Source organism: Emydura macquarii, unplaced genomic scaffold, assembly GCF_026122565.2.
Source record: "Emydura macquarii macquarii isolate MOO-44397 ecotype Brisbane River unplaced genomic scaffold, CSIRO-AGI_Emac_v2 contig_1876, whole genome shotgun sequence".
Classification (NCBI taxonomy): Eukaryota; Metazoa; Chordata; order Testudines; family Chelidae; genus Emydura; species Emydura macquarii.
This window is the reverse complement of record NW_027132013.1, coordinates 22,521,679-22,540,419: the sequence shown is the minus strand read 5'-3', so window position 1 is coordinate 22,540,419 and position 18,741 is coordinate 22,521,679. Positions and strand designations below refer to the sequence as shown.

General features: G+C 40.4%; 1 protein-coding gene across 1 annotated transcript in view; it reads right to left on the bottom strand.

Annotated features, from left to right (window-relative positions):
• Positions 1-9,699: 9,699 nt before the first annotated feature.
• EHD4 (EH domain containing 4) overlaps positions 9,700-18,741 on the bottom strand; it is a 50,697-nt gene continuing 41,655 nt past the window's right edge. Inside the window, exon 6 of the mRNA XM_067557930.1 lies at positions 9,700-17,826. Within this exon, the coding sequence (XP_067414031.1) occupies positions 17,290-17,826 (537 nt within the window). The 3' untranslated portion in view covers positions 9,700-17,289. The remainder of the gene's footprint in view (positions 17,827-18,741) is intronic.

Below are 18,741 nucleotides of genomic sequence, written 5' to 3'. Positions count from 1 at the left end.
CTTCACCTTAAGCTCTCCTTTCTTGAATACACCCCTTCCTTCACTACACAAACTACACAAGCACATACACAACTCAGAGAATGTATACCAAGCTGCCCAATCATCTATCACATCATCCTTTTTTGTTCTCTCCCTAAGTCACTTGACCCTATAAGGTGTATCACATTCTGCAAGCCAGCAGCACATTCCTAAAGTGTCCTGAAAACAGATGACTGAGAACTGAGCCTTAGTCTCTCCAGGCAGTACAGGGATTGGCATTGCTTGAGAACCTGTTCCAGTGTTATGGGTCAGTCACCTGCTTTCAGGACATTCTGTGGTATTGCTGCTGGCTTGCAGAAAATGGGATATCTGATGGAGTCAGGTGACAGTGTGGAGATGGAATGAAAAATATGCTGGTCCCTCCGTCGTCAGTACACCCATCATTTCCAATGGAGTCCTCTGGCCAAAGATACTATTTTGTAACAGAACTATGCCACCTATATGAGGAGGAAAGAAGCTTTAGAGAAAACAATATAAAAGCTGCACGTTTGAGAACCTTTAGTGATAAGAAATTCACTTTGTTAGACTTCCAATTGTATTATCTTTAGAATTAGTATATGAAGAAATTAAGATTAATTACCTGGAAAAACAGCCTAGCTGTGAAACCAGGAGGAATGTTGGTGTCATGCAGTCAGAAGAGGAAATTTCAGACAGGCAGCTGGTGCTGGATCACTGAAAAGAGAGAGGGGACTGGAAAATACCAGACTGACAAACCACAGGGGAAATGGATACAAGAATTGTGCTTTAGAACTTTTTTGTTTCCCTCTGTCTGTGCCTGGTTCTGAGATGCAGTTACCTACAAAGGGGGGGAACATTGGCAGTATTGTAAACCCATATGTCAGCTGGCACATGAAGGAAAATGGCATCTGGAATGGTGTGGGAGGTTAAAACAATGCTGGGCAGCAGTAGCCCAGGGAAAGTTGCCTACATGTTATCCTTCCTTGGATCTAATGAATGAGAATAAGACTAGAAGCAGTTTTAGGACACATGCTACCCCTGGGATAGGGGAGGAAGGGTAAAAGCCCAGATTCACTCCTGTTGCCCAGTAGCAAGGTGCTGTTATTCTTTCACCATCTCTCTACTTTGCCACAGTTGTGCTTTTACACAACACTAGCCACAGTGAAATCTGAAACTTCAAAATAAAAAAAAATATGGAAAATAAATCCATGAAATTTTCATGGAAATTATATACAGCTGGTTGGAATTTTGCAGATTTTAAAATTAAAAATACAATCACAACATTTTCCCTTCTTTTGACCAGCTCTAGCACTGAATATCTTGTCTGTCTGGATGACAGATAACCAAAGAAGTGTCTTTCATTGAATGTTACTGTCCCAGGGCTGATATTAACTGAACGTTCCCAGACAGGCTGATATGTCTCACCCTCCACTTTCCTTTCCTGGATAGTTTTGAATCCCAACATCTAATGACTATCACCATGTCTAACATTGTCTCAGTGGTCCCAGACATAACTTTGTTGAAGAATGCAGGGTGGGAGAATAGAGAAACAGATGTAGGCAAGAATTTGTAATGAACAGGACCCCATTTCCAGATCCAGAAAGGGTTGAGAACCCCTCTTGTACTGCAAGATCAAGTTCAGTAAAATTTCAGGTGTCTCTTGAACACATCTTTATTCCTTGCCTTCCCCTGTAACTTATTCTATACTCTTTTACATTCTATATACTCTTCTGTATGAAATAGTTCCACCTAAATTTCCTATTATATGTTTTATACAGTCTATTTCTCCCCACCTCATTCAGCTTCCGAAACCTCTACCAGTTAAAAGTGATCTCCATAAATTATATTAAAGCTCTTTCATTATTTTCAAAACTTTTTTGGGGTTCACCTTTGAAAGCTCTTCTTTTCTGAGGGCCAGACTGAGATATTTTCCATCCTATCACACAATGCCTTCAAAAGAGTTCACATTGGCTGAAAAAGATGTTTTTGTTAATATTGCTGCCACACTCTCTAGTGAACAATTGTTCACACTTGTTAAGGCAGCGAGACCCATGGAAGGAGTTGGGTTTCTTGTGAAGGTGATCACATTGGTCAGTTTTGTATTGTAGCAAATTCTCTTTCCCACATACTAGTAAAGCTTCTCATTAAGATGCAGTCTTGTGTGAGATCTATCTGTATCGGCACATAAGAAAGGTACCACTAAAAACGGAACTTGACTTCAGTGAGCCATCGTCATTTATTCTACACAGAGAAAGAAAACCAAGGAACATTAACAATCAGGACTTACCCAGGTTTGTAGATATTCCCCTTTCAAGTGCTAAAGTCAGTCATTCTGAAGAATGGCTTTCAATCCAACTTTGCTGTTCCTGCAGTCTGTTCCTCTTGGGCACTCACAGTGACCTTTGAATGCCATAATAAAGGGAAGGTATTTTATAATCCACATACAAACCCTTCATCTGACTGTGGAGGAAACAACCCGTTAGCGCAGAGGGGGGCCAAAGGTTATGACAAATTGCACTGGTGTGATTGTTGTGTTTACAGAAAGGTAAGGGGGAAGCTCCAACATTGACATAACATACTGGGACATGCCTTGGGTTGCAGTGCCAACAACACAGGTGTTCTGATGAAGAAATCACAGCCCTCCATATGTTGGAAGTTCTGATGAGCATGGGCTTGCCAGAAACCTGTTTGTGAGATCTCAGCTGGAAAATGAAATTTGAAATTGAAAGTTTGGTAACAAGTGCATGGGTTCTAATTGTTCAAGAGTCATTTAACTGGGATGAATCAAATGTGAAGGACAAGTCATGCATGCTGGAATTAGCAAGGCACTGCTGTGAGGAAGTTCACATTACTGTGTATCTACCTGGCATCGGCAAGACATTGTTTCAGGGAAGCGCATGCTGCTAGAATGCCAGCTGCTAGTGGCAAAGCTCTGCTGTAAAGACGCGCCTGAGGCTGGACTTCCAGTTGACACAGACAGGTGATCTAACGTCAGTAAGCTTACAGCCCTGGAGTGCCTTGCAACTCACAGGGCAGCACTGTCCAAAGCACATCAGTCCTAGATGTTAACCAGGCTGGAGTCAGGCTCACACAGCTGGAAAGTGAGCAGGCACTTGAAGTTAGTACTGTAGGCAGGACTGGGCTGTTAAAGGAGAGGAACGGAATACTGATCCTTCCCTGCTAGGTTTGAGACATCTTCTCATGCTGAGGACAGCACTGGACATGTCCTTTCTATTAGCTTAAGGACATAGGAATGGCCATACTAGAGCAGACCAACATAAGAATAGCCATATTGGGTCATCTAGCCCGGTATCCTGTCTCTGACAGTGGCCAGTGCCAGATGCTTCAGAGGGAATTAACAGAACAGATGACTTTCACATGATCCATTTCATCATTGGGCAATTGGAAGTTTAAGGACACCCAGATTGTGGGGTTGCACCTCTGTCCAACTTGGCTATCAGTCATTGATGGATCTATCCTCCATGAACTTACCTAATTCTTTTTTTAGCCCAGTTATACGTTTGGCCTTCACAACATCCCAAGGCAATGAGTTCCACTGGTTGAAGTGCATTGTGTGAAGTACCTCATTTCATTTGTTTTAAACCTGTAACCTATTAATTTCATTGGGTGACCCTTAGTTCTAGTGTTATGTGAAGGGGTAAATAATACTTCCTTATTCATTTTCTCCACACCATTCATGATTTTATGGGCCTCTACCATATCCCTGCTTCATGATCTCTTTTCCAAGCTGAACAAGCCCAATCTTTTAAATCTCTCTTCATATGGAAGCAGTTCCATACCAGCAGTCATTTTGTTGCTCTTCTCTGAATCTTTTCTAATTCTAATATAACTTTTTGAGATGAGGCAAGCAGAACTGTAGTCAGTATTCTAGGTATGGACATACTATGGATTTATATAGAGGCATTATGATATTTTTCTGTTTTATTATCTAGCCCTTTCCTAATGATTCCTAACACTGTTACCTTTTTCGACTGCTGCTGCACACTGAGCTGATGTTTTCAGGGTACTAACCATGATGACGCTAACATCACTTTCTTGAATGGTAACAGCTAATTTAGATCCCATCACTTTGTATGGGATTGTTTTTTCCAATGTGCATTACTTTGTACCTATCAACAATGAATTTCATCTGCCTTTTGTTGCTCAATCACCCAGGTTAGTGAGATCCCTTTGTAAAGCTTCACAGTCAGCTTTGGACTTAACAATCTTGAGTATTATCTTGAGTCAAAGTCAAAGACAGACAAAGGATGAACTTGACTTTTATGTCCATGCCTTTCTCTACAGGGACTTGAGTTTAATTCAATGGATTATTTAGTTCTGTGCCACAGGTTCAGGCAACCTCTAGAGTATAACACGTGAACTTTTTAGAAAGGCAGGGATTTTCTATGACATGTATACTCACTTTCATAAAACATATGAGTTAATCATTAGCCAATGATTAAATATGTGGAGCAAAGTTTCTGCTTTTAATGCTGAGTGGTAACACTATGGGCAATAGGGGACTCTGATGTGAAATCTCTACAGATCTTGAGTGTCTCAGTTTATGCTATTTAAAAGCCTTGGATATGAGAATGAGTAATAATGTTTATAACACTATATACAACAGTAATAATTAAACATATATTTTATATGTCAGCACAGTAAGAGGAACTGTACACACACACACACACACACACATCAGTCATCCCCTGAACAACATCAGGAGGGAGGCCTAGGGCAGGGGTTCTCATAAAAAAATTTTGATGACCTCAGGGTGTGGCTACCAACTCTTGCTGATTGACAGATTGTCCTACACTATTTCATTCATTTTAGGAAAACAAATAAATATGCATCTATACCTGCCCAATTTATTTATGTTGTACTTTTTTTTTTGCACACTCAACAATAAAAACAATATACTTTTGTATATGTATACAATATACTTTTTCCAATGTATACTTTTGCAATGAATAACTGAGACTTGGTGCAGTAATTCACACAGCTGGAGCACTGTCATGGATGGGTATAAACTGTTCAGGAAGGACAGCGGGGCGAAAGGGTGGAGGAGTTGCACTGTATGTAAGAGAGCAATATGATTGCTCTGAGCTCCAGTATGAAACTGGAAATAAGACAGTTGAGAGTCTCTGGGTTAAGCTTAGAAGCAAGAACAATAAGGGTGATGTCATGGTGGGTGTCTGTTACAGACCACCAGACCAGAAGGACGAGGTAGATGAGGCATTCTTCAGTAAACTAGGGAATGTTTCCAGGACCTGATTCTCATGGGGGACTTTAATCATCCTGACATCTGCTGAAAGAGCAACACAGCAGAGCACAAACAATCCAGGAAGTTTTGGGATAGTGTTGCAGAAAACTTCCTGGTGCAAGTTCTGGAGCAACCAACTAGGGGCCGTGCTTCGCTTGACCTGCTGCTCACAAACAGGGCAGATTTGGTAGGAGAAGTGGGTGGCAACCTAGGCAGCAGTGACCATGAGATGGTCGAGTTCAGGAGCCTGACAAAAGGAAGAAAGAAGAACAGCAGGATACGGACTATGGTCTTCAAAAAAGAAGACTTTGACTCCCTCAGCGAGCTGATGGGCAGGATCCCCTGGGAGGCTAATATGAGGGGGAAAGGAATCCAAGAGAGCTGGCTGTATTTTAAAGAAACCTTATTGAGGGCACAGGAACAAACCATCCCGATGTGCAGAAAGAATAGCAAATATGGTAGGCGTCCAGCTTGGCTTAACAAAGAAGTCTTTGGTGAACTTAAACACAAAAAAGAAGCTTACAAGAAGTGGAAGCTTGGTCAGATGACTAGGGAGGAGTATAAAAATGCTGTTCGAAGATGCAGGAATGAAATCAGGAAGGCCAAAGTGCAATTGGAGTTGCAGCTAGCAAGGGATGTGAAGGGGAACAAGAAGGGTTTCTACAGGCATGTTACCAACAAGAGGAATATTAAGGAAACTGTGGGCCCCTTACAGAATGGGGGAGGCAACCTAGTGACAGAGGATGTGGAAAAAGCTGAGGTACTCAATGCCTTTTTTGCCTCTGTCTTCACAGACAAGGTGAGCTCCCAGATTATTGCACTGGGCAGCACAGAATGGGAAGGAGGTGAACATCCCGCAGTGCTGAAGGAACAGGTTCAGGACTATTTAGAAAGATTGGACATACACAAGTCCATGGGGACAGATGCAATGCATCCAAGGGTGCTGAGGGAGCTGGCTGATGTGATTTCAGAGCCTTTGGCTATTATCTTTGAAAGCTCGTGGCAATTGGGGGAGGTCCCTGATGATTGGAAAAAGGCAAATATAGTGCCCATCTTCAAGAAAGAGAATCCAGGGAACTATAGACTGGTCAGCCTCTCCTCAATCACTGGAAAAATCATGGAGCAGGTCCTCAAGGAATCTTGGAAGAGAGGAAGGTGATCAGGAACAGTCAACATGTATTTATCAAGGGCAAGTCACGCCTGACCAACCTGATTGCTTTCTATGAAGAGGTGACCGGTTCTGTGGATGTGGGGAAAGCGGTGGACGTGATATACCTTGACTTTAGCAAAGCTTTTGATACAGTCTCTCACAGTATTCTTATCAGCAAGTTAAAGAAGTATGGGTTGGATGAATGGACTATAAAATGGATAGAGAACTGGCTAGAGCATAGGGCTCAACGAGTAGTGGTCAATGGCTCCATGTCTAGCTAGCAGCCGGTCACAAGCGGAGTGCCCAAAGGGTCGGTGCTGTGGCTGGTTTTATTCAACATCTTCATTAATGATCTAGAGAATGGGGTAGATTGCACCCTCAGCAAGTTTGCAGATGACACTAAGCTAGGGGGCATGGTAGATAGCCTGGAAAGTAGGGATAGGATACAGAAAAACCTAAACAAACTGGAGGATTGGGCCAAAAGAAATCTGATGAGGTTCAACAAGGACAAGTGCAGAGTCCTGCACTTTGGATCAAAGAATCCCATACACAGCTACAGACTGTGGACCGATGAGCTAGGCAGCAGTCCTGCAGAAAAGGACCTGGGGGTTACAGTGGATAAGAAGCTGGATATGAGTCAGCAATGTGCCCTGGTTGCCAAGAAGGCTAATAGCATATTGGGCTGCATTAGTAGGAGCATTGCCAGTAGATCACGGGAAGGGATTATTCCCCTCTATTTGGCATTGGTGAGGCTGCATTTGAAGTATTGTGTCCAGCTTTGGGGCCCCCCACTACAAAAAGGATGTAGACAAGTTGGAGAGAGTCCAGCGGAGGGCAACAAAAATGATTAGGGGGCTGGAGCACAAGACTTATGAGGAGAGGCTGAGGGAACTAGGCTTTTTTTTAGTCTGCAGAAGAGAAGACTAAGGGGCGATTTGATAGCAGCATTTAACTACCTGAAAGGGGGTTCCAGGGAGGATGGAGCTAGGCTGTTCTCAGTGGTGGCAGATGACAGAACAAGGAGCAAAGGTCTCAAATTTCAGTGGGGGAGATCTAGGTGGACATTAGGAAAAAGTTTTTCACTAGGAGGGTGGTGAAGCACTGGAATGGGTTACCTAGAGAGATAGTGGTATCTCCATCTTTACAGGTTTTTAAACTGCGGCTTGACAAAACCCTCGCTGGGATGATTTAGCTGAGGTTAGACCTGTTTTAAGCAAGGGGTTGGACTAGATGACCTCCTGAGGTCTCTTCCAACTCTATGATTCTAGTGCCCCTGAGCCCCCACCCAGCACCTCTAGGCCCCACTGCCTCCCCTCACCCCACTCCAGTGGCCCCCCCCCGATCCCACACCACCCACCCATCAGCCTCCCGGCCCTGCTTTTTGCCTCTCCCCCTTTGCTCCGAGTGCCCATCCACAGCCTCACACCCCAGGCTCACCCCACTCCTTACCGCTTGACCACAGTGCCTGGTAAGACCAGCCCTGCTGCCCTGGACTGAAGCCCAGAGCCAGAGCCTCACGGCAGAAGTTGGGGTAGGGAGCAGTCTGAAGTCCGCCTTCGGCTGAATCAGGAGAAGGAGGCTGAAGCCCACCTCTGGAGTCCTGCAGCTGAAGATTGGGCACTACTGGGAGGGGATGCTGCTTTGCGCCATCTCTGCTCAGGAGGCTGTCGTGGCCTCAGGAAATCTCTCGATGGCTGCATGCAGCCACGGAGGCTGCATTTGAGAATGCTAACCCAGGTGATTCACAGAGGTGCACATTTGAACTAATGAAGTGAATCTTATGGCAAGTGTGGGATATGGCACTTCTTGTTAAAGGAAATGGCATTTTGTTTATTTTATGTATAGGTCACTCTTTAAAACAAAATCCCATCTCTAACGGACTGCAGGCCCCATCCTTCTCCCATTGCAGAGAAATCAGGTTTTGCCTCTGACCTCATCAAGTTGGTGGGGGATCAGTCCCTATGGGCCAAATTCTACTGTGCTACTCCACTGTAAATCTGGAGTATTCTTAGTGATGGCAGGTGCTCAGCTAGCACGGAGAATTCCTGGTGGCAGCAAATGGTATTGCATTCAACAGAACAGCAGCCACACAAGTACAGATGCAGTGTAGCTGATAACTGGGGCATTCATTATTGGTGGGATATAACGCCACCAACCTCTCATGACCATCTGCTCTGGACACAATCAACTTTAATAGCATGCACCTGAGACTATTACCTACTATTATTGCAATTATTATTTATTATGACTAAAACTGAAAGTGAAGGAAAAGCAGTCTCTCTTTTACCAATGTATTTACTAAAGTTGAGTGACCATCAGGATTTCCATGCTATCAAAGATTTTGATATTTGCTTTCTTCTTGAATTGGGACAGAAAAATAAAATAAAATAAATTGAAATTTTTCATTAAACAGAATGCCAAAAATATCAATTCAGAAATTTCCAAGTTTTATTTTTTGACATCTTCAATCAACACACAAAACATTTGTATTTCCACATCGAAGCATTTTTGTTTGTTGAACCAAATCAAAACATGTAGGTTCAAGTTAATTTGATATTAAACTGCATCTGCCTATGGTGCCGCCAATGCTTCATAGGAGTTATAGTTTGGTTTCTTCTTTTTCTCATTCTCCTGCATGGCCCAGACTCCCTTGACAGTCTACATCTTCCATAATGAACCTCCATGGATTGTATAATGCTCACATTCATATCAGTGTAGCATTCTGGATCTGCTGCTGCCGGGGTTGCCAACCTTGTATTTTAGTTTTTACTGACATGAAGATCTGAAGTTGATTTTTTTACTGACGGGGTAAACTTTTTATTGACAAATACCATAAGCAATGCAATAATGTCACAAAAGTGTGTACTCACTCACAATATTCTGTGCACAGGAATTCGGAATTACGTAATTGTTTTAGTTTAGTTTTAAAAATGGAAACAGATTCTGGAACACGGTTATGGGGTAGGCAGTGGATTTTGCAGCAAATTCTATGCCACAGAACAGGTAGAGCCGGTACAGCCCCATGATGGTTATCTTCACAGCACCTGTAAGGCAGGCAGTGAGACCTATTTACAGAAAAATAAACTGAGACACAGAGATTAAGTGGCTTGGCCATAGTAACACAGCAAGGTAATGGTAGAGCCAGGAATCCTGAGTAATAGACGAGAGTACTCTGTAGCACAGAAGGAAGTAGTAATTCAGAGACATATGATCTCTAAATGACTAGACCAAACTTCCTCCTCTAATTGATTTTTCTTCTCAGAAACAGAGTTTTACAAACCCAAAAGAATAGGTTGTTTAATTGTTTATTAATCAGCAAGTTTTATCACAACCACCTGGAATTGATTACAAAGCATATTCAAATATATATATATATTTTACAGTATCTGTATGGAATTTATTGTGCATACAACTAAAGTGAAACATCAATGAAGATATGGCCTTGCTTGCTTATTTGTGCAGAGTGAAATATGAACCAAGAATTTGTTATTAAACACTTCCTTAAAAATAAGAGACAATGCCTTTGGAGTGAGCTTAAAATATTTAACAATCGCATAAGGACAGGTGCTGGTGTAAAACAGAAAATGCAAAGTGGCATATTCTCAATTCTTAGGAAATTACACACACAAAATAGAAAATAAGCCCTTAACTCTTTGATTGAATTAAAATGACGAACTATTGAAACAGCACATTGTTAGAAAAGGTATGTATTATTAAGTGTAATTGATGAAAATGAGGGACTAATATTACACATTTGAGACAGGCATATGAAGAGCAGGTTCTGTATAAGTTTCTATGCCTTGCACCAAAAACACCTGTTGTACACTGGGCGTGGATATATAAGGCCCTATCCACACTAGAGTTTGCAATAGTTTCTAACAATTTTTAGACATGATCACAGCTTTTTAAGTTTTATATCTAACATGGCTATAAATTGTGTATGACCCCTTCTCTTCCTGTTGAAGTCAATAGCAAGACTCCCATTGACTTCTGTGAAAACAGAATCAAAATGTATGTTACAGATTAAAATAATGTTCCAGAATAGCTGGAGATGGTTGGGAGCAGTAATCTCTATCCTGGTTTCAGCTAGCAGAGTTTGAGAAAAATACTAGCAAGAAGCAGCACTGTTCTCACAGAAACTATGCTTGATAATATTTTTGGACCCTTGCAACAAATACAATTTAAGCCCTAGAGGAAGCAGGCCCTGAAATGCCTGCTGTCCCAGGCCTGGTCTACATTTAAAATCTTTATTGGTACAGCAATGTCAGTTAGGAGTGTGGGTCTGTTTTTTTTATGATATAGATTGCCAGTGTAAGACCCAGTGCAGGAGCAGTTATAGTGGCATCAGAGAGCCTTTGTTGGTATAGTTTATTTTGCTCAGGGAACAAGTATAAGGCATATTAGCAAAACCACTCTTTTGTCAGTGTAAGCTCTGTCCCAAGTAGGAGGGCTTGCTGGTATAGCTATACCAGCAAACGCTTTCTAGTATAGACAAGGGTCTTTCCTGAGCACAAGTTAATAATAATGTCAAACTGAATAGTGGTGATGATGTAGTTCCCATCAATTAATCAGAAAACACATTTCATTTAGGACTTGTCAACTAAGAAAATGTAGACTCTGTTGTGAGATGAATACACTGCACCATCTGGGTCTAAAAAGTATTTAATAGTCCAGCAACTTGTGAAGCTATCCAAAGCCCCTCTTCCCCTCCCCAATCCCATATATCCTTTGCATCTCTCTTTTAAGAGAACTACAACACTGTTGGGGATGTTTGGAGAGAGGGGAAGCAGGATACAGGAAAGGGAATTTTGACAGCAAGGAATTTGGAACCTGAGCTTCCATGTTCTTTGCCATTCCTAGAAAACTGAGCGAAATCTGGAGTTTCCATTTCATGGGAAATCCTGCAATTCTGAAACCTGTTTTCTTTCCAAATTCAGAATTTCCAGCAAAAAATATTTTAAAAAAATCTTTTGACCATAACATTTCAAGAAAGTCCACATTTTTCACTTCACTGAAGTAAAAAACTTTCTTGTGACAGTATTGCTTTGACAGTTATTTTCTGTGATAAACTATTATATAAAATAAATTCAAACAAAAAAAATTGAAACGGAACAGTAAAGATGAGATGTTCTGACCTTATCAAAATGAGGTGTTTTGATTTTTTCAAAACAAAATATTGGCAAAATCAACATGTCCCATCTGAAAATTTGACCAGCTGTAGTCATTACCCATGTTGAAAGTGCCATGAAGGGGTAGCCTGCACCCATTGCTTTTCATAGCAATAAAACTAGAAAGATAAAATGAATGACAGCAAGTCACTGAGGGACAAATCCCACTCTCTAACTTCAGCAGCTAGGGAAGGTCCCATGGCAGTATAATAACTATGATTCCAGTGTGTCAGAGGAAGTTGAGATTTGGAGGATACACCTGGTGGCAATTCACAGTCCAGGTTCACTATAGATCTCTGTGTATCTGCATACACAAAGGTTAAATGGTAAGGGCTAGGGCTGGAGGATCAGCAGCTATCCAGATCCTGTTTTTCCCCTAGACTTTGGTAAAAGATTCCTCCCATTTTCCCCCAGTGAATCTCCCTAGCCAAGATACTCAGGGCAAGGTGCTAGGGGGTTTGCCTGGTCCTTTATTGCAGAAATCATACAAATTTGACACATTCACATTAGTACAATGACTTCTAAAGTCTCAATTTCCATTAAACAAGACAATATTCTATCATAAAAATAAAATGATTCTATAACCTATTGCATAAATTACATAGAGGATCAGTGTTACTATTAAACATAACAAGGCTTATGTACAGACCTGGGGCTACATCCAGCCCCGAAATAAATGGGCACAATCCCACTGAAGTCCATGGAGATACATAAAGACTGAATCTGGCCATCAATCTATGTTTTAAAGAAATAAAACTGGTTTGGGGGTTTGGTTTTTGGTGGAGGTTTTCATTTAGGTATTTTTTTCAGAGTGGGAGGGGGGGGGGATGACTAAACTGTATTAAGGAAGAATAATGAAAAACAGTGTCAGTGTTCAGGAGTAATTAACAAGAGCAGGGTACCCTTGATACAAAGGTCTGAAAGCCTGCCTGGATAAAGTAGCATCTCCCTTCTGTCACTGTCTAAAATGGCTCCATTGATTTCATACACTGCAGAATGCTGGTAAAACTCAGGTAGTTCCTCCTCAAAGCAGAGCTTTATACCTGGGACCAGAGAAGGCATTAGTTTAAGATGCAAACAGGTTCTTTCCGGACCAGCGGATTTAAGAAAGATATTCTTGTATCAGTTTCCCTTACTCTTTGGTATCCTTCTTGCCTTAAAGGGAATGTGCAATTGACAACTCTGTTCACAAAAAAAATCCTGGAGCAAATCCTGCAGTCCACGCTCCGGCAAAACTCCCACTGACTTTGTGCTGGAAAGGACTTTACTAATGAATGCTCCATTACATTTGGAAGTAGTGCAAATCATGTCATTTATAAGAAAGCAATTCTCTCTCTTGCTACCAAACACGCCTCTTTATTGCTCCTTTCCCCTGATTGCACCCTATGTGACATGACACAGTATTGGAAGTGGCTGCCTCCCACACCCGGGGAACTGAGATAAAAGGAAAAGGAAGAAGTGAAGCTCCTCTTCAATAAGCATGTGTTTTTCATCTCAAATCCACCAAATACTGGAGCAACACTAAAAACATGCTGTTCTGCCGCAATAGAGCTGAAAAAGGAGAGAGCAAGCACTCAAGTGTTCAGACAATGTGTGTGTAATGTTATGATCAGCTTAAAGAGGAAGCAGACAGGAAGGAAAAATAAACTGTTTCTCTCAGGAGGATAAGTAAAGAAGAAACTCTGCTACAAAAGTGGTCTGTAGGCCACAGAGTACCTTTAAGGGTCCCAGAAATGCAAAAGGCCCTCTATACAGTAGCTTTGAGGAAGTAAAGAAGTTGCCTTAATGACACAGAAGCAAGCAGGGAATAAAACCCAAGCTATAAGGAATAAAAAACATTGCCCCCTGTAGGACAATCGAGTTATTTTCCTAAACATGACCCAGCAATCTTTAATTTTGCTGATAATTAGTATTGCCAACATAAAACAGTTTTGAACAGCTTTTTGTTGTCTCAGGGTTTGTCAATGAAACTAAGTAACATCAAGTATATGTTTCTCATGTACACCATGACAAGGCAGAGGGCATATTGGAGTCATCAGGCCTAACTCCAAGTCAGAAGAACATGTATAAAAGAGGAAAGGAACAGAGGTAAATTTCAAAGGGAAGCCTAAGCAATCCCCATAAAAATATCAAAAGGAAACCAGAGAAGGAGATTTCAAAGCATTAAGAGTCAGCAATGACAAAAAGGTAAAAGGGAATCATGAACAAAGCAGAATACCTGAGCAATTCCGACTGGAGACTTTAGAGACATGTAAACACAAAAACCTTGATGAAAGATGCACTAAGATCCCTGAAAAATGTGAGTAGGCTGAAAAAGGGAATAAATACCATAGAAGGGACTTGTGCAACTTTACACAGACCTTCAAAGTAGTTAGAGGTGATACAAAGAAGACCCACATAAGATATTCAACCTTGGTAAAATGGTTACAGAGCTAATGACATAGTGCCATAGCAATGCTGAGAAAAAGTTCTACACACCGCCACCCCCAGCCCTTGTCTCCACTACTTAGTGAAGACTGTAGCTGAATAATGGATTTTACATTACATTTAACATATCAGGAAGCATATTTCAGACCTCCAGATCACAGTGGCTGGACAGTGTTAATCTCAAAGCCTCAGAGAACACAGAACCTGGGGCAGATGGAAGCGAAGTCAGTACATTGGCCTAACAAAGATTGGAGGCAGAGATTTCTCATAACACACTATGCTTATATTAGATCTTACAAGCTCACTGGAGAGCTTTCAGACTGTTGTTGCTCCAGTAAAGAAGAATGAGCTCCCTTTTCAAAGGCATCAGATGGACTCTGGGAACAAGGATATATGAGCGCTTTTGTGCTGCCAACAAATAGCCTTATGGACGAATTGATGCAGAAGTGGGTTTGTCTCTAGTCAAAAACTAATAGTAAGATTTCAATATCAACAAAAATGCACCTCATTACTGTTGGAGGAGTTGCTCTGAAGTAGGTACTCAGTTACAACCACTGAGTACAACCACAGGCTAATGAAATAGTGTGTGGGTGGATTTAACATCTTGGTTGTAAGTTAACCTGAGACCTTGAAGTATTACTTTTCAGTTTTATACAGATATGCTAAAGAATTTGACATGTTTGATTCAAGGATGGATACTGCTAGTATTTATTATTAAACAGTCAAGCAGGTGCTACTGAAGAGATGATGGACAGACAGCTCTCTTTCACTTATTACACTGAGTGAAGGTAATACACCAAATGGTTACCAAAAAGCATCTGATTCACTTGTGAATAAATTAGACCAGTTCCATGAATTATTTTAGGAGTTCCTAAGTCAATTTAATAAAAAAAATCTTGTAATTGAATACTTACAATTATCACAGATATAAGAATGGTTAGTATTTATTGGCATATATACCCTAAGACCTTACTCTGGCCATAAGCTATAGTAATGCATAAAGATGAATCACTATTTTTCCTTCTATTTGGTGAGGTTTTTTTATATTGTGCATGTCTTTAGCCTTCATGTTACATGTTAGCTGTAGTGAAGATGGTAACACATTGTTAAATTGCAGCAAAGAATAACAATAAGATTCTAAGCGGCATCAAATGATTATAAACAATCCAACGGACTCATGGTGAAGTTTCAACCAAGGAATCGTGTCTAAGATTTGGTATCGCTGCCCAGGGATATATGAATTCTTTAGGAGGCATGTAGAAGACTTACTACATTGATGAAAAGTATTGAAAGATCTGAAGTAAGTGGCCAAATTGAAGAGCTTGAATTTATACAAACCTGAGAATAAAAAACTATGTAGGAGAGGATCTTCTTAGAGAATTTAATTCCTTAACACATGGACATTCCTAAAAATTATACATTTAAACCAACTACACTCAGGAAATAGGAAACGACCGGTGAGGAGATGGAGAGATGGTGTACAAGAGATCATTGGAAGGTCAGTTGCTTAATGCTCAAAGTTAGCAATAAACTGTAAAGACGTCTGAAAATTCTGCTATAACATCATTCATATTCAGACATGAATAAATGAATTTGCTTACTTACACTTAGGAAATTCTCCCTCCTTCGCCCAAGGTGTTAGTCAATCACTCTTTGGATTGGTCTGTCCCAGAAGATACTTCCAGAATCCATCTTATTTGGATTCAAGGAAAAAAGTACTTAAAGTTACAGTACTTTTGATACCTATAGTATTTTATGCTATATATGGATCAAAAGGTGATTCTCACCCCCACGCACATAACTAAACTAACTGCCAAGTTTGGTGCCAGGAAGGAATTTTTGTTCTCCTCCCACTCCCTGTGTAAAAAAAGGGCATATTAATTAATGGGATGGGGAATCTCTTCCCTCTGTGAAGTGAAGTGTTGGTGAACTTCTTTCCCTCCCAAATGTTTATTTAATAAATTAGTAATGCTCTAAGGGACCAATCCAGCTTTCATGAAAGTCAATGGAAAGATTCCTGTTAACTTCAGTGGGAGTGGGAATGGGTTTGCGCCCCCCCCAGTTTATCTTCTGAAGATGATGCTACAGTAGGAATGGAATATCTTTTCTACATTTGCCAGCTGCCCATTTGACAAAGAAAAGAATTCAAAATTCTGCTGAAATAAAAGAAACTAAAGGAAATACTTGGAAGTAAGGACATCTATATAATTGGTTGTAAACTCTGAGTATAAATCCCAAATGAAGCCAACAGAATATGCGCACTGACTATCCTGAAAAGAAGTTTAATATAATATACCCTTCTCTCATGATTCAAAACAAGGATTCTGTTTCTGCTAAAACATGTGACTTCTCTTGCTTTCAAGAACCAGGACCATACAGTGCTATAACTGGAAAAATTCAGGAATTTACACCAAACAATCTGCAAAGCAATGAAACAGAAATCTCGAAATTCCCATACTCAATACAGTGGGGATCCAAACCTTTAAGCTGATGGTACTACATAGACAGAGTCTGCTGCACATTATTTTATGTACAAACAAAGCAAAAAGGAACCATCTCTTCTGATTACAATGCAAAACTGACAGATTTAAACAGTTTTAATATATTGCAGATTTTAAAAATAACCTTTGGTAAAAATTCTTAAATTTCTGCTCATGTCCTGAACATTCTTATAAAAAGTTCTATCCATGCCCCTCTTCCCTCCTCCCCAAATTAATATTATTAAACAGCAGAACATGAAAGCTAACTCCTTTGTATTTCTGCATATTCTAAAGCTAGGGATGCTGACATTCACAAAGGTGTCTGAAGTATCTTTATTAAACAAATCTATGCCTTCCAGAAACAGATGGCTTTGAGCTTTAGAGTTTCCTTCCACTTGCTAAACCATATGGGGAGATTTGTGTTTGCTGCTAGGTATTCATGTTTGGTAGAGTTCAATGATTTTAGGTGTGGTTTACCTCTTTTCTGCTATTTGGTTGTAAATACAGTGAGACATGGATGGGGTGATTCTCCTAGAAAGCCTTTCTATCTTAGCAAGATAAGGTGTGGAAGTAGCTACAAAAGGCACTTGTGATAAATCTATCTCAGTGAAGTTCAGCCAGAGCTATTACATAAGTAATCTCTGTATTATGTTGCTGGTTCCAATAACTTGTGTGAAATTTGATATGTGATTTAAGGATTGCCTCTAAACCTAATTTCAAGTCTTGGTGGTTCTACTCATCCGTAAAAAGACTCAGATGGCTTTCAATTCCCTCCATCCCTCACTTAATCTCCTCTCTGTGTTTTCACTCTACCATTTGCAAAGGCTTCCTGTGTGATGGTGGCACCAGGTGAGGTGGTAGGATGCTGGGCAGTTCATACCCATCCAGTTTAATCTTGATGAGATGTTTTGCCAATGCAAACTCCTCCTCATCCAACATGCCGTCATTATCACAATCTGCAAGTTTCCAGATTTTCCCCAGGACGCTGTTTGGCAGTTTGGAGTTCACCATTTCCTTCTTTGCATTGACCCCAGAGATTCTGCCATTGATTGGTGACAGAGTATAAAAGATCTCATCATAAACAGGTTTATCTTTGGCAACAACCCACTCTTCCTCATCAGCTCCTTCCTTGGCACCTTCCCCATATCCATGGCCAAAGGGTCCTACTGTGGTGCCATCAAATGCTCCACCATGAACCATCTGTGTAGGCATGTTGCTCTCTTCCTGGCTGATCAGACTCATCAGAGAGGCAATTTTGTTGGCCAACATGTTATCCACAGCTTCAATCAGCTTTGGTTTCAAAGAATGAAATTTAGAGAAGTCACAGCTCTCCAGCAGTTCCTGTCAATAACAAAACACACATACCAGTGACTAAACAAAACCTTTGCCAAAGGTTTCATTGATGGAAGCTTTTAGAGCAGATTCTGCCACAGGAACTGGTTTGAATGAAACCTCTGTCTGCAGCGGTCTCGTTTGAAGCAGTCTATGGCAGAAACTCAAAACTAAACCCACTTGAAAGAGAAACAAAAGTTTATATTTTATATATACCCTCATACATTGATCAGCCTTAAATACAAAAGTCTAAGAATAATTTTCCAATGAATCAGTATTATATACTTCCCTATTAAATCACATTTACAATATTTTTCTTAAGAAACAAGTAGTTTACAAAAAACTGTAAATTGATCAATATGTTAACTGAAAGTTTTCCATTTAATAGCATTCCTTATAAGAAAATATTTAGATTTCAAAATCAATTACATTGATTCCATACATATGGAATTACATTACAGGAAGAACATTAGGTTCACCAATAAGGCCCCAACCTTGCAAACACTTACGAATGTGCTTAAAGTTAAAAATGTGTCAAAATATTTGCAGCTCAGTTTTGTAACAAACCCTTTTTTCAATGGCTAAGGCAATGAAGGGGAAGTGTAACTTGCAAAGTGTATTTGCTTTCACATGACAAATTTTATTTGTCACGCCTCTCAAGAGTAACTTAAAGAAGTGCTTTTTTCCAGTTATAGGGGGAACCTCCCTCTAGCTAAAGTCAATCCCCTCCCCTCCCCACCCCAAACTTCTACAACTCAAATAAATGATTTAATTTACAATTTCACAATCTCTTTTTACCAGGTGAGTTAAGAATTAAATGTCATAGTTAAGTTCACTGAACTTTCCTGTTTTTGTCATATCTTTACTGTTAAAACAGGTTTTAGGTAATGTAATAGATCCTTTTATTGGACACTACCGTGTATA